The sequence below is a fragment of the Cheilinus undulatus genome, linkage group 13 (assembly GCF_018320785.1).
Source record: "Cheilinus undulatus linkage group 13, ASM1832078v1, whole genome shotgun sequence".
Classification (NCBI taxonomy): domain Eukaryota; kingdom Metazoa; phylum Chordata; class Actinopteri; order Labriformes; family Labridae; genus Cheilinus; species Cheilinus undulatus.
Window position 1 is genome coordinate 3,662,079 of NC_054877.1, and position 16,891 is coordinate 3,678,969.

A 16,891-nucleotide genomic window follows, 5' to 3' on the forward strand; every position below is an offset into this window, starting at 1 on the left:
TGAATCGTATCGTTTCATGTGTTATATTGTATTGTATGTATTACTGACTGGCTGACATGGCTGCTGCACACAAACAACTGACAGCTCACATATATTGACTTGCTCTACTCCACTGGTAACACCTCTTACCACTGTTACGCTGATGATACCCAGCTGTATTTTTCATTTTAAACCTCATCACTCTAACAATCTCTCTGTCCTTCATGACTGTTGAGACTGGATGACTCGAAATTTTCTCAGTCTCAACCCAGATAAAACTGACATTCTTGGACCTGATCATTTTTGTGAGGAGGTCGGCCACTACATGAGAGACCTTGTCTTTCACATCAAGTCTCCCGCCAAGAATCTTGGTGTTGTATTTGACAATCATTTAAACTTTGACTCTCAGATTCCTACAGTAGGACAATCATGCTTCTTTCAGCTGAGAAACATTGCAAAAATCAAATACATACTAACAACAAGAAATACTAAAATTTTAATCCACACCCAACAGACTACTGTAGCTCTCTCTTCTCTTGCATCACTCAGTCCTCCACCTCACATCTTCAGTCTGTACGAAGTGCAAAAGCTGGGTTATTGACATATACTAGTTATCATTCCCACATCACTGTAGTTCCTGCATCTCTTCATTGGCTTCCGGTTACCTTCTAGGATCAATTTCAAAATTTCAATAATTACGGTACAAACAAGGCCCTGCACAGCCTAGCTCCAACATATAAGAGTTAATTACTGCGCCGTTATTCTAGCAGTCGCCATCTACAATCATCTGATCAGGGCCTTCTGACAGTCCCTCATCAAAATTTTAAATCCAGAAGTGATCGTGCTTTAGAGGTGGCAGCTCCTAAACTTTGGAACAGCCTTCCTGATAACATCAGATCTGCTTTAGCAGTGGCAGCTCCTAAACTTTGGAACAGCCTTCCTGATAACATCAGATCTGCTTTAGCAGTGGCAGCTCCTAAACTTTGGAACAGCCTTCCTGATAACATCAGATCTGCCTTATCTGTGTGTTTTTTTTAAAAGCTGCTAAAAACTCATGTTTTTAGAATCTCCACCCCCCTCTGTTGAACTTGTGTGTGTGCCTGTGTTTGTAATTAAACATACAGTGCACTGGCTGTGTCATTTATTGTGGGTATATTTATTATGCTTGTCTGCTTATCTGTCTGCCCCTTTTGGGATTTGTGAAGCACTTTGTGACTGTGTGTTTTAAAAAGTGCTATATAAATAAAGTTATTATTATTAGTATTATTATTATTATTATAGCATATAGTATCATGACATGTAACAATATATCACACATTTTATTGTATCACATTTCATCACATAATACTTTATATATATATTTATATTTATATATTTTATGATATTGTATTGTATTCTGTTGTATCACATTGTCTTGTATTTATTACATTTTATCATAAAGCATCATATTGTAATGTATGGTATTTTATCCTGTCTTATTATGATGTATTGTGTTTTATGTTATATCATGCAGTTATTCTGTGTTGTCAGGACACTCAGGACTCTACTTCTTCAAAAACAGTAAACAGTACATTTTTTCAACCTGATTGATCACATGAATACTGGTGACAGCAGCCGCTGAGTGTTTTAATCAGAGTGGATCCATGGAGCTCTGTCTGCTGTTCCTGAATGAATTTATGTTATCAAAAGAGAAATCTGAGAAGACATTCAAGGTAAATCACATTTCCCTCCGTAAGATTAGACTTTTGCACAGACAAAGAGAACAATTTATAAAACAAAGGAGCAGCAGCACCCACAGTCTGAAGAATAAGAGGAGCTCATTCACACAGAGGGCTCGGTTTTCAGAGGAGATGGAGATTGAGAGGAAAAGGAGGAGGAGGGGTTTCTTCAGAGATGTGAAGTCATGCAGGCGGGGAAGGATGAATGAGCAGACAGATGGAAGATAGACTGATGAATTAATGGACACATACAGTCATGGATGAAAGTATTGGCACTCCTGGATTTTTTTCCCAGAAAATACACCATTTCTCCCAGAAATTGTTGCAATTACAAATGTTTTTAGAATACATGTTTATTTCATTTATGTGCATTAGAACATTGGAGAAGAGAAAGAAGAGCCCAGAATTGTCTGAGGGCTTAAGAAGCAAAACTGTGGAAAAATATGAACAATCTCAAGGTTACAAGACCATCTCCAGAGATCTTGAAATTCCTTTGTCCACTGTGCGTAATATAATCAAGAAGTTTATAACCCATGGAGCTGTGGCTAATCTCCCTGGATGTGGACAGAAGAGAAAAATTGACAAAAGAATGCAACGCGGGATAGTTGGAATGGTGGATAAACATCCTCAGTCAGCTTCCACACACATTCAGGCTGTCCTGCAGACTCAGGGTGCAAAAGCGTCAGCTCAGACCATACATCGACTGGAGTTTGCAAAAATGTACCTGAGTAAGCCTCAATCCTTCTGGGAGAACATTTTGTGGACAGATGAGACTAAGGTAGAGCTTTTTGGAAAAGGACGTCATTCTACTGTTTACAGAAAACAGAATGAGGCCTACAAAGAAAAGGACACAGTACCTACAGTCAAACATGGTGGAGCTTCAAAGATGTTTTGGGGTTGTTTTGCTGCCTCTGGCACTGGGTGCCTTGACTGTGTGCAAGGAATCATGAAATCTGGAGACTATCAAAAGATTTTGGGCCACAATGTAGGGCCTAGTGTCAGAAAGCTGGGTCTGTGCCAGAGGTCATGGGTGTTCCAGCAGGACAATGACCCCAAACATACTTCAAAAAGCACCAAGAAATGGTTGGAGACAAACCAACAAGTGGCCAGCAGTGAGTCCAGATCTAAATCCCATTGAACACCTATGGAGAGATCTCAGAACTGCTGTTGCAAGAAGGAACCCTTCAAATCTGAGAGACCTGGAGCAGTTTGCAAAAGAAGAGTGGTCCAAAATTCCAGTTGAGAGGTGTAAGAAGCTTGTTGATGGTTAAAGGAAGTGATTGGTTTCAGTTAATTAACCCAAGGGTGTGCAACCAAATATAAAGTTGAGGGAGCTACCAATTTTGTCCAGTCCATTTTTTTTCAGTTTTGTGTAAAATTATGTCAATTTTGGCTTTTTTCTTCTGTTTTTTGGTGTTGTTCCAATGAACATAAATTAAATAAACATGTGTATACCAAAAAAATTAGTAATTGCAACAATTTCTGGTAAAAATTGTGTATTTTCTGGAAAAATTCCAGGGATGCCAATACTTTCATCCATGACTGTAGATAGTGAGAAGGAGCAAAAAGCAGACACTGAGACAAGTAGACATTAATTATAAAGCACTTCAGCCAGCAAATTCATCTACATCTATCTGGTGACTTTTGAGCATCAAAGCCAGACTGGTTGCATGTTTTCAGCAGGTTTGAGGGCACAGGTTGCCACTGCTATGCAGGAGGAGGTTTTTTTGTCATTTGGAGCCTGTCTCTTTTCATTAAAGTCTGCAGTGTTTCTGATCACATTTCACATTTTCAGCACACGAGGCGAGTGAAAAATCAGGTGTGTCTGTAACGCAGACGCCGTGTTTCTCTCTGTCGCTCCTGCTTTCTCCTTTTGTTATATCTCTGCTTAAATTACTTCTCTGTTTTTCCCTCTCTGTTCCTTGTTTTCATTTCATTTCCCACTTTCTCTCTTGCTCTCCGTCCTGTTTTTCTTTTCCTGCTCTGTTTCTTTTGTTTCGTTTTTTCTCCGATTCTCTGATTTTGTTTTTTCTCATCCACTTTTTCATTTTATTTGCTTCTTTTGGAGCAAATTAGACCTCTGCAGAGTCACTCAGCAACAAAAAAACAATCATTTTCTTCCCTAGTTATGATCAGCATCACCCTAGAATCAGTTTTTTGTATGCTTCGTCAACGGCATCATGAGTTCGATATTAAAAACTTTTAGAAATGAGACGTTTCTCTGTCTTAATAGCTTCATTTCAAATGAATCAATCTATCAGTAATTTGTCTGAGCAGCATGGACACAAAAATAAATTTGCTGGCTTAGATGTTGAAGCTACGGCTCAATAAATGCAACAATGAATGAATTAGTTAAATGTGAAATGTGTGTTTCAAGGGCATAGAAAAAGCTGATAAGGAAATATCGAAACTAAATGAAGAGAATGAGTCTGATGGTGATTAATGTGAGCGTGAAAGACGGATTCACATTCTGAGTAAATGTGTGTGTGATGAAGACGATGGTGAAAACCAGCAGCCCCGCTCTCACACACACCTTCCTTGCCTGGTCATTGTCTTCGATCTGACCCAGATCTCTGCCGCTGGCCTGAGCGATCCGCTTCCCCGACACCAGATTCCCGACCATCACTGACGCAGGACCGATCTCTGCAGGAAGACAAGAAAAGGTTTTAAAAAGTTGCTTAACATGACAATAAAATACCATTCTTTGCAAATGGTTGGAGGAAATTATGGCTGCTTTACGCTATAAGCTATGAGAAAACAACATAATAGGGAACAAAAATTTTCTCTGGTATTAATAATTCCCTGTTTCATCTTTCAATGGATTCTATCACACAGGAAAATTCAAAGCAAAAACAAGTCCCTTTTTGCCATGTAATCAGGTGCAGAGGACTAGCATTTCACCGTGCACTGCATCTTCACCAGAGTCAAACCTGAGCATGAAAGTACAGTTCCTCTTCCTTTGGACTGGTTTTCATTTGAGAAATGAACAATGGGTTAAAGACCCTGTAAACTGATAATAAATCTGCATTTAGGTTTGTTGTATAATAGGTTGCTGTGTTATTAACCTCCAGGTCAAATTTCAGTCAGATAAAACATCTCTGAGTTTATGAAATTAAGCTTCAAAATCATGAAAAAAAGAGGCAGTAAAATCTGCTCCAGGATGTTGTGGGCGTGTCTGATGTATGAGCTAAAGCCACGCCCACTCAGGAGGAAATCAAATCCCTCAGATTTAAAAAATGCTCCAATCTGAGTAGAGGAAAGCCCTCACACCTTTATCCTGCTCATTGCCCTTACGTTGACATTATGATCAGAGTGAAGCTGCCTGGCTCTGTGCCAGAGAAGAGACAGTCAATTTCTGGCTCAAATCTCAGTTATGATGCTTTAAATGATCCATAGACCACTGTGGCTAATAGATTTGGCAGATTTACCTCACAATGAACAAAAACAGCATTTAACTGACTTTCAATAAAGGCAGTGACATCAGCTAACAACAGACTGGACTGAGATAAACTGGTTTGTGATTTTATATCATTGTAGCTTTAAGAGGACGGGGTCATATTTTCCCCACCCAAACTAAACCCAGCCAGGAACCAGATGAAAAACTTTCTAACAGTCTAAATCCAGAATTCAGTCACATGTAGATCTCAGTGTTTTCACATGTTAACAGCAACCATACTCCAACATATCTAGAGTGTTAGGACACAAAGTTTGGATTTTACTTTCCAGGGACTTTGAGCTGTGTGAAACGTCACTTGGTTGTCCAACTGTCTTGAATGCATCATGCCAGCAGTGTGTGCTAGGCTGCGTCTGTGCCACCTTTAAATGACATCTCAAGACTCAAGTAGCAGGAGCCGCCACTGAGAGGATGAGAAGACGCCAGCTCAGACTCTACAGCAAACCCGTGAATTTGAATGAAACTAGTCATTGTTTCTGGTTTATAACCCAACCAAATAAAACTGAACTTAAAGGAAGCTTAGGCTCGCCGATCACTGCAACGCTTAAAGAGTGACCTCAGACAACACTGGCTTTCCCAGCTTGTATTTCCCACTGAAAACTAATCCTGTTTTCTTCCCACCATCTCTTTTCTTTAAAACACTGGATGTTAGGGCTTTAGATTGTGTTTTTGTTTGTTAACCTGGGTTTAGACTGTAACAGAGGTCACTGCCTCGCTGAGGTGTGTCCTGTCCCAGCACAGTTAACAGGGTTACTGACGGACAGAGCAGCCATAATGGGAGGCATTTCAGCAAATTTGGCACTTAAAAGTTTTAATATCAGTCTTTTAAAATGCCTTACATTTATTCACAATTCAAAATAGGTTTACATATGGCAGCGAGCTCCCCTGGTTTTCATTAAAGATGTGTGTGAGACATATCAATATATTTCCCAGTCTTAAAGGGACATATAATGCAAAAATTACTTTTTCACGCTTTTCTTACAAAATATGTGCCCCTGGCCAGTACACAATCCCAAGAAGATGTGTGCTGGAACAAGCCGTTCTCAGATTTTCCCTTCATGACCTCATGTGGGGAGTTAGCCCCACCCACAGGTGTGGTTGACCCTCTCTGCTTTGGAATCCCTCTCTCAGGAAGATCTGGAGAGCCACATCCATTTCTTGAGAGAGACAGAGTCAAGGGTTGGAGTCAGACAGCTCAGTAACATTTAAAGCCACAGACACAGAAACAGCTCGTTCTGAGCAGGGCTGACACAGAGGGGTTCTTGGACATGCAAAAATCCAATACTGGAGTGTTTTTTCCAGAAACAAACTTCACAGGCATGTTTTGGGGACCTCTGACACCAGTATAAACTTGTCTTAAAAGGGTGAAATATGTCCCCTTTAAATGAACCTTTCCTGCCTATTTTGAGAGGAATCTTATCAGGAAAATGTACGATTTTAGCTTCAACTGCAAAATAGCCTCAAGCTAATTCTCAGTGGGAAAAACTCCACACTGTATTAAGCCTGTACTCAAAAAACTGCTATTGCAATATACTGTCATGATGAATTAATGAATTCACGGTGTACCTGGCTGTTTCTGCCTGGGTTTGGGCAGGTTGGTGACACAGGTGTGTGGACACATGAGCACGTTGCAAGGGTGCAGCGCCCCCTCCAAGAACAGCTGCTTGGTCTCTGACAGGTGGATGCCACCCAGGGGAGTCTTAGGCAGAGTGTTGGAGGGGACCAGAGCCAGGCAGTACACCCCCACCTGATGGATACCATCTATAGCCTGGAACAGCAAAATGGGAGGGAGAAACACAGTTAAAGACAAATAAATGGCATCTTTAGCCTCCTAAACACTGTCAGCGGATCCTTTGCTGGCTCTCTGATTGTTCCTGGTACTGGTGTCTGCACCAGGATTCCATCAAAAGCTTTCACGCCAGTGCAAATGAGCTGCAAACGTAACATGTTAAATGTGAAAACACCCTTAATTACTGGGAACAACTGCAAATTTGACTTGTGCAATGATTATTTTAAGAAATCAAAATTTAAAGGATTAGAAGAGTGAAGTTGAGCTCTATCCTCCATGACTGTTTCTATTCTACAGTAGAAGCATTTCTCGACAACACAATGATGCACGTTAACTTGGATAGGATGCTTTACATTTTAGATTGGGTGCCTTTAAAAGCTTGTTATCATGACTTCATTTAACAAGTGGTGTTCTTACATTTGAGCATTAGTTTCAATGTATTTTGACTGAATGTGACTTAAACTGAGTTAGTGTTGGTACTGTTTAATTGTTTTTCTTTGGAGCACTGAAACTGCAACAGATTCACCATTTAGGTACCCATGAAGACACTTTAAATCTTGACAAGCAATCGCTATAACAAGATAAACAATGACATTAATAAGAGGAAACATTTGGACCCAAATTCAATACTAAACAGCAGCCCAGCAGTTTTCTCCATGCTGTCATATTACGTTTCATCATCCAGTCATCTCAGCTCTGATTTAAACGATGAGCATGCCTCTAACCAGAACATCTAAACGGAAAAACAGGCCAGCAGAGTCCATGATGCCGGAGGAATAAAGAGTTTTGCTTTTATAGCAGTAGTAAAAACGCAGACGGCTTTTATAGTTTGACCACAGACTCCACGCTGGCTCAGAGAGATCTGGAGCTCCAGCTATGACAGAGATTTTATCTGTGATCATACAGTACACTATCAAACACCCATGTGTGTGTGTGTGAAGAGGGAGAAGTCTGACGTATTTAAACCAAAGCGTAGGCAGAGGCCGGATACAAAACCTGAGGCCTTATTTTAAGCAGATAAAGTGATGAGTGACAGCACAGCTATAACACTCAGTTCCTTTATTCGTATAGAGTCTGTAGCACTGGCTAAAATCAAATCTATGTAAATAAAAAAAAACACAAGTATAGATCCCCTCACTGTAAAAGTGCAGAAATCAAACTTTCTTACACTTGATGTCCAGTCTATATTCAATCTTTGGTAGTGTAGGGGTGATAATGAAGGTCTGCATGTGGGTTTGGTTACAGCTAGCACAGAGGGGAGGGCACTATGGGATGTAGAGTCACTGTCCAGCCGTCCTGAGAAGTGGTGGGACTGAATGAATGATTGGAGGTTCACACTTGACAGCCCTGAGGTATTCTTTTAAATACACTGTTCTTGCCTGTGTGGTGTGTGTTTTACCGCAGGAAACCTCTAAAGGGCACACCAATGAGCTAAGGTTGTGTACAATGACACTATATGGACAAAAGTATTTGGCCACACCTTGGCTGTATGGCTGAGTTGCTGTTGCTCCTGAATGCTTCCATTTTCTAATAATATCACTCACAGCATTCTGTGGAATACCCAGCAGGGATGAAATTTCTCAGACTCATTACCACAGGTGTATAAAATCAACACCTAGCCATGCAGCCTCAGTTTGCAAACATCTGTGATCCCCAGTGGGTCATTCTGAGGAGCTCAGTGACTTCAAGCGTGGTACTGTGATGGCTGCCAACTTTGCAATAAGACAGTTGGTGGAATTTCATCCCTGCTGGATATTCCACAGGTGGAAGTGGAAGAGTTTAGGAACAACAGCAACTCAGCTATGAAGCCGAAGATCATATAAAATCACAGAGCGGGGTCAATGACAGCCAAGGCTGTCTCCAGAGGACTTTACTAAAACTCTTAAAAGAGTCTAAAAAGACTGACATCTGAGACCCTCTCACATCTAAAGACAATTTGGCGGCGAGCCGTTGAGTTTTTAGTCTCAGGCTGAGATTTTGCAAAGACTGGGGGTCACTGACTACAAGATTAGAATACAATTCCTTTTAAGATTATTTCCCATCATGCATCTGGTGGAAATTAATCACAACAATTTTTGAGCAAAGACCAAGACGTAGGAGATGGCGATCACATTTGAGTTAATATCTTTTGGAAAAGTTTTTGTCTGTGAAAAGTTTTGTCTGTGAGGAAAAGTCATTCGATGTAAGGCCGCCTTAAGGCTGTGAAGTTTGGTGGAGGAGGGATAATAGTATGCGAATGTTTTTCATGGTTAGGGCTAGACCACTTTTCTCCAGTGAAGGCCAATCTTAATGCTTCAACATACTAAGACATCCTGTACAACGTCATGCTTCCAACTGTGTAGCAACAGTTTGGGGAAGGCTATTTTCTAGACTGAGCCCCAGTACAAAAAGAAGAGCTTTAAAGACATGGTTTGATGAGTTCAGTGTGGAAGAACTTGACTGGTCCACAAAGAGCCCTGACCTAAACCCCATCAGTCACCTTTGAGATGAACCGGAACAGAGATTGTGAGCCAGGCCTGACCTTATTAATGCTCTACAGAACAAAAATTCCCACAGAAACACTCCAAATCACGTTAAAGCCACACAAGGGAGGCAACTCCATATTTAAGTACATGTATTTAAATACAATATCATTACAGTCACTGTTGGTAGAATCTAAGGCAACTGAATGCTTTTGTCTTTAGAGCGTACCTAATGTGTGGGATGTAAACTACAGACATGGTGATAGTGATTAAGTTGATTATTCTGAGCACAAAGCTAACATAATAAACTTTAATAACCAATTGTAACGACAGATAAGTTCAGGAAACTCATGACCAGTGTCAGAACACATCATTGTTCGCATCCTATTTCTGTAGTATCACCCTCCATGTGAGGCAAAACTGTCCTAGTTTTATGGTTTAATTAGCGACAGTGTTAATGTTGATCTGAATCTGTATGCTTGCTTTCTGCATAATTTCAGTTAAACATTCATTTCTCTGCTTAACTAAGTCCATGTTGTAAAGCAAGCTAACAAGTCCAATGAGTTTGGAAAGTGAAAGAAAATCAAGAAAACACTCCTTTCAGACACTCCTGGTTCCTTGTCATCTCCCTCTTTCTTTGTTCTTTACCCATTTCAACCCAAGCAACAGAGAGGAAAACAGGAGTGGGACAAAATTGCATTCACATCATGCTGCATCGCTTGCAGGCTTTCATGATACTACAATAGAGGTCAATGTAATTAAGCTGATTTTGTCACAGACACTAGCTCATGTTGCATATAATCATAACATGATAAATAACAGGCTTCATCTGTCCCAGCTATTTTTGACAGACATGTTTCTCTCTGTGCAGCAGCAATAGCAAATCATAAAAATGTGAAATATTGTGGACTTTGTTTGCCTTCAAAACATTTTCTTGTTGTTGTCTGCACAGCTGTGGTAACTCTCGCATCATATCCCTCTCTGTCTACACCCCCTCTACCACACATGTGCAAAATACATCTCATGTCCACGCGCAGTTATTGTTTGTGGATGTGTACAGCCGTTGCACTGAACCGATGCAGAGGATGCTTGGCAGCCATCATGCAGGCATCCAGGCAGTGTTAACATTAAGTATATATCTCTACCCAGCTATTAATTATTAGTTGTGTTTAGGGCTTTTTCCTATCATTAGGGCACAAGTATTTTGGCTTTATTTGAAAAACAATGCACAGTATATATTCTACTTCATTTCCACAAAAGGCTCAGTAATGACCCTAACAGATCACACTACTAAGATAGAGAGACTGTGTTGAGACTAATTTAAATGTACTGATCAATATCATTATCAAGAATATGGTTAGAGTTGTGTGGTTACACTAACCATGGGTCACTGTCTGTTTGAATGAGTCTCAGCTGTTGGTGAGCATGTTTACCTGCAGAACGCGGCTCATCCACTGGAAGCTGTCCTCCTCCGTGGAGTCAGGCCGCTGCTCCGCTACGACCACAATCCTCTCATCATGAAGAACCGTGATAGAGAACACCGCTATCCTGAAACACCCATAAAGGTACAATGTCTGATATAATCATAAAGTAGGAATACCTCAGAGAAAGGTCTGGAAGTGTCACAAAATCCCTTAAAAAATCTGAGGGATGAAGGTGTTTCATTTTCACTCTAGCTCTGCATCAACACTGAGGTGGTACAACACGACGGACTGAAATGTTAAGGACACAAAATAAACTCTAACCTCCCCCTGTAGACAAACTTCATGGGCTCCACAGCCAGCGCCGTGGCGACGATATCATCAGCGTTGTGCCGACGCGTCCCAACCACCATGAGGCCGTCCATCTTCCCTGCCACAAAGATCAGACCTGCAGGTCCGATGAATCCCAGCAGGCCCGTCCTGGTGAAGGGAAACTCGCTGATGGGAGCGCCGTTGTTTGACACGGGGAAAACCTATGGATGTTTGAAGATGTGGAGTGAGAAAGATTCAAAATAAACAGATTTAGTCTGCAGAAATCAGCCACACGCTCACCTCAAAGGTGTTCTTGGTCATGCCGGCGAGACCGTAGTAAGAGGTTCCAGTGGCGACAGTGCAGACGCACAACTCTCCGATCTCATCGGTTTTACAGAGCTGAGGGACGCCTTCAGGCCTCACCGTACACATCAAACCTACGGACAGAGAGACGCTGATGTGAGGAACAATAAATCATGACAACAGTGAGGCTGTTTATTATCAAACCACGATTTTCAACATTTAACAACAAAAAATGATCAGGAAAATGAATGAAATATTCAGTGAATGTAAAAGAATCAGCAGTTTTCCTTTGTGTGCGCACTTTTTTGCTACTTTTAATCAACAAAATTTAAAAATAGAAGTTTCCTCTTGAAGACTAAACATCCAAGATGACCCAGAAGTATTTAATCTGACCTGCAACGCATCATGATTGTTTTTCCCAAAGTACAGAGACAGGATGGTTGACAGGAACAGAGCTGGGGGAGGCTACAAAAACATTTCTGCTGCACCGATGGTTCCCAAGAGCACAGCAGTCTCCACAATTCTCACATGGAAGAAGTTGGCACAAGTAGGCAGAAAGTGGTGAAAATGGGTTTCCAGTGACATAAGCACGCAGAAAACAGGGTGGAAAAGGTTTGAAAAGTGGCAAAATGGCTTAAATTGGCAGAGAAGATGGTGAAATAGTATAAACAATGGGAAAGAATTGGTATGAAGAGGCAAAAATTGGCAGATTTGGTTGGTTAAAAGTTGCATAAACAGGCAGAAGACTGGTGGAAAGGGTTTAAATTTAAATGGGTCAGAAATCGGCAGAAAGGTGGTGAAACAGGATTAAAATGTGGCAATAATTGTTTAAACGAGGCAAAAATAGGTTCAAAGATGTAAAAATGGGTAGAGAAGGTGGTGAAACAGGATTAAAGTGTGGCAATAATTGGTTAATAGAGGCAAAAATACATTTAAAGATGCAAAAATTGGCAGAAAAGGTGGGGAAACAGAAAAAAAAATTGGCAACAATTGGTTAATAGGGGCAAAAATAGGTTTAACGATGCTAAAATAGGCAGAAATGGCGGTAAAATAGGATTAAAATGATGCAATAATTGGTTAAGAGGGTCAAAAATTAGTTTTAAAGATGACAAAATTGGCAGAAAACATGAAGAAACAGGATTAAATTGTGGCAGTAATTGGTTAATAGAGGCAAAAATAATTTTTAACATGCAAAAATTGGCAGAAAAGGTGGTGGAACAGGATAAAAAATGTGGCAATAATTGTTTAACTGGGTAAATAATAGATTAAAAGATGCATAAATTGGCAGGAAACAGTGAAACAAGATTAAAAAAAAGTGGCAATAATTGGTAAATAGAGTGCAAAAATAGGTTTAAAGATGCAAAAAGTGGCAGAAAAGGTGGTAAAACAGGATTAAATGGAGGCAGTAATTGGTTAATAGAGGCAAAAAATAGGTTTAAACATGCAAAATTAGGCAGAAGAGGTGTTGCAACAGGATTAAACTGGGCCATGATTGCTTAAAAGGGTAAACAATAGGTTTAAAGATGCATAAATTGGCAGAAAAGATGGTAAAACAGGAATAAAAGAGGCAAATGGGTTAAAAGAGGGAAAATGGGTAAGTTGAGGCAAAGAACAGACAGAAAGTTTTAGAAAATGGGTGCAAAATGGCAAAACAGTAAAAAGACAAAGAAGAAGAAGAAAAGATGGGTATAAAGTGTTTTAAATTCATGAAAGGTGGCACCAATGCTACTGATCCAGCACACACACAATGATACTATTAATAAATCACAGCTGGGGGGGCTTTTTCTCAGCCAACTCTGAGGGCCAACCTCAGTGACTAAGATCAGGATCAGTTTTAACCCCTGACCTCCTCACTCACCTCCGGGCATGACAGAACCAACATCCTGCAGCGTGAGGACCGACAGCTTCTCCTCCGAGTCGACCCGGATCACGCCGTGACTCAGACCCTGCATGGACAGGACGCCCCGACCAGGAGGGGTGATGCCCTCCTCCAAGGGCCTGCAAGGTGAGAAGACACAACCAATCAGGAGACAAGGAGGCTGATGGAGAGTAAGGGATGACTCTATGTTTGTGGGAATTTGGGTAAATGTTTCAGTTATGTCAGAAAGTCCCTGTGTGTTTAGAAGCCGAGGACGGTGAAGGAGGGGGGAGGGCATTTTTAAAACCATGGACGGTGTAGGCGCGTGCTATCTGTGATTTTCATGAGTCTCAAAGCAGCTCGCCTTAAAATAGAGTGAGTTCATTACTACCACACCCGCTTAGTTAAAGTGCTCTTTATTAGCCTGTGTGTGGCACAAATACACACACATTAAACCAAAAAACACACACACACACACACGTTTTAACAGAGTCTTAATGAAAAGCATGGCGCTAAAGTCACAGCTCAATGAAAGCCGCCCTGCTCCGACTGTAAAGTGGATTGTACATGTTTGAAGTGCGATGTGGATGATGAAAGAGGAGGAAAGGCTGTTAGTTTACACTTTTCAAAGCCACAAAACGGCTAAGTCAGGAGTTTTAATGGGTTAAAGTAAGAGCAGGACAGGAAGAGAAGATAAAAACACGACTTATGTAGTGAGGATCAAAGATTCAAACTATGGCTGTAAAAAGTGAAACTGATCTCTTTGTGATTTATTTTAGTTCAAACGTGGATAATTCAGCTAATCTTGGTACAGATCAAGCGCATAAACAGCATATATTCAATTAAACATTGATAGCTCTGTCACTCAACAGTGAGAAAAATGTATGATTTTACCCTTGATGCTCATTTATTCAACACACTTAAATAAATTTTCCTGCAGCTCTCTAAAGACATTGGCTTACATGGCATTTGCTTTTATTAAATAAAATACAAAAAAAAGACATTTTTGACATTATAATTACGGTCAAACATTACAGTAAGTGTGTTTACCTCCTTATAGCCACAGTCAGAGCCTCGGGGGAGCTGGCACAGGGACAGATGACCTCTGGCTTCAGACCTTTAGACTGGAAGACGTTGAGGAAGGCGTCGCAGGAGGAGATCGACCCTGAGAGGCAGTTTACACTTTTAGTTTCACGTGTTAGAGACAGGGAGAAACTGCAGGTAGATTACCCTCTGGGACCCTTGTGTGCATTTTATGCACTTATCATTTTTCATTTTTTGATAAGTTTGGCTGAGTTCATGCATATGGCAGGAATTTTGGTAAAATTGTGTCTTTTTGTTTGATTTTGTTATTTCCAGCTCAGCTCCTACAGTAAGTCTAAAATACACTGTGTACAAGCATTACACTTGGTATATGGGTGTATCTTTGGTATATCCAGATGCCAAATATGGTCAAAATGATGCCGTTGGGTGGAGAGTACTAAAAATGATCAATTTCAAGGTCAAAGGCTAGACTGACACCCAGATATAATAAAGTGTATGTATTATGCTTTCATGGCAGGGAGATCAAAAGTTAGAGTTAGAATGGGTTTCAACGGTGCGTTTTATGTGCTAAAGATCCCAAGTGTGAGTATTTGTCACTGCATAAAAATTATAATGCATGAAAATAAATGTTGCTGCTAATCATCGCCATATCCCAGGTTATAATAATCCAAAACAAAAAAATACTTTACATATAGTTTATTGAAATACTTCATACTTTTCCTATTTTTCCATCTGAAAACATGGTGCCATCATGACAAATATCTGGCATGTAAAGGGTCAAATCTTTAAAAAAAGCAAGAATATTCTATATCAATATTTAGGTCAGATGAAGCTAAGTAAAACGAGCTCCATGAAAGCAGAATAAAATATAAATGAATAATGTTTTTAATAGCGAAAATATGAGGAGTGCATCTTATGCGCTAAAGGTCCTAAGTGTAACAAATATTTGAACGGTCCCAGAGAGTTAATGATGCTGTTTTGATCAAAATTAGAGGCAGCAAGACACTGAGCAAATGTTGGTGTTATGTTTTTCTCTGTAAAAACAACATAAACTTTCTCTCAGTACCAGTTTATGACAGCAATCATAGGCTGGCAGCCCGAGGGCCAAATCAGGCCCCACAAACCTTCCCATCCAGCCCACAGAACATTATTAAACTCAGAAATATGTAGAGGAAAAAAATAAGTTGATGCATATAAGGCATCTTTTTAAAAATTCTCTACAGCTACATATAAAAAAAACAACTAAGATTGACAAGAAAAGTCTAGATAGGGTTGAATGTTTGATCCATTTCATAGAAAGCTGCCTGTCACCCATTATTCGCAAATATGCTGCATGTTATCACATATTTTGAGTTAATTCTTAAAATGATAATTTTCTTTCGACTGCAAGCATTTTCCTGCCTGAGAATCAGATCTAAAGACCTTTCTCTTGCACAGGTTTTTCTCCAATCAGGCACATCATATTAGCATCAAAGTCGGTAATGGAGAACAGCCTCGGAAATATTCAGCTAAAATATCTCAATCGCCCCCTTGTGGCTGGCTACGGTATAGCAACTGATCTTACTTTTAGAGGCTAAAAATGGCACACGTTTGAAAATAAAATATTTTTAAAAATATGTTAATTAAACCAGAATTTCTCAAAATATAAGTTTATTTTTGTTTCCCCAATGCCTCCATTAAGGAAAAACCATTATACAAATGTAGTTGATGACCTCTGGTTTATAATCTACATTTCAAACCTCAAGTTTGGCATTTTGGACGTTACCAGGTTGGTCTTTGGAAGCAGAGAAAAAAATGATACTTGGATCAGAACTGAGATACTGACGTCATCTGGTTAATTCAGCAATGTTTGATTTTCTGTAACATTGTCCCTGTTTAATGTGTTTTTACTGTCTCTATTGTATCCAGTTCACTTTTTCCCTTTTAAATCAACTATTTGAGCGTTTTATTCTAATAAGAGCCCTTCTAAGGACGGGTGCTGAAAATTAGCTTTCGCTATAAACACGATGATATTTGCATGGGATGGCTGCTTTCAGATGTCTGTGTATACTGTATCTGTCCCTAACAAATAAACTTTAAATAAATAAATAAACTGGTTCACATTAGCTACTGTGATATAAAGCAGAGAGCATAAGACACTCACATTTACCTCAAATTAGCTCTGACTTTATAACTTTAAGTCTTTAAACTAGAAAGTTTACTTTAAAAACTCATCTCATAAAGTTTCCCACAAAATGAAAAAAAAAAAAACTTCACAGAAAAGTTTTAGCAGGCTGTTTATACACGTTTATTTTTGCCCTAAGGTCAGATGTTTCAACATGGGGCTCTATGGGGGCTGGCTCACTTTTAGAAGCAGCTTCTAGTGGACACTCAAGGAACTGCAGGGGTTTTTTTTTTTGCACTTGTTTCTCCAGCAACTCTTTTTCAACTTTTTAGAAACAGGATAATCAAAAGACTGTTACAGTTTTCATGATTGTTTGATTTCCACTCTGTGAACCAAATGGTTGGTTGCATGAACTCAAATAATTGGGGCCCCCTGGCGGCAAAACCT

At 39.9% G+C, this 16,891-nt stretch overlaps 1 protein-coding gene across 5 annotated transcripts in view; it reads right to left on the minus strand.

Annotated features, from left to right (window-relative positions):
• The window catches only part of dip2ca (disco-interacting protein 2 homolog Ca), a 287,916-nt gene that overhangs the window by 41,130 nt on the left and 229,895 nt on the right, over positions 1 to 16,891 (minus strand). For 3 of the 5 annotated variants that reach the window (XM_041803006.1, XM_041803004.1, XM_041803008.1), the window contains exons 17-23: positions 14,347 to 14,461; positions 13,297 to 13,436; positions 11,436 to 11,572; positions 11,148 to 11,356; positions 10,836 to 10,950; positions 6,718 to 6,919; positions 4,231 to 4,340 (exon numbers count right to left, since the gene is read on the minus strand). In XM_041803006.1, the coding sequence (XP_041658940.1) occupies positions 4,231 to 4,340; positions 6,718 to 6,919; positions 10,836 to 10,950; positions 11,148 to 11,356; positions 11,436 to 11,572; positions 13,297 to 13,436; positions 14,347 to 14,461 (1,028 nt within the window). The remainder of the gene's footprint in view (positions 1 to 4,230; positions 4,341 to 6,717; positions 6,920 to 10,835; positions 10,951 to 11,147; positions 11,357 to 11,435; positions 11,573 to 13,296; positions 13,437 to 14,346; positions 14,462 to 16,891) is intronic. The other 2 variants (XM_041803007.1, XM_041803005.1) reach the window with 1 other exon arrangement.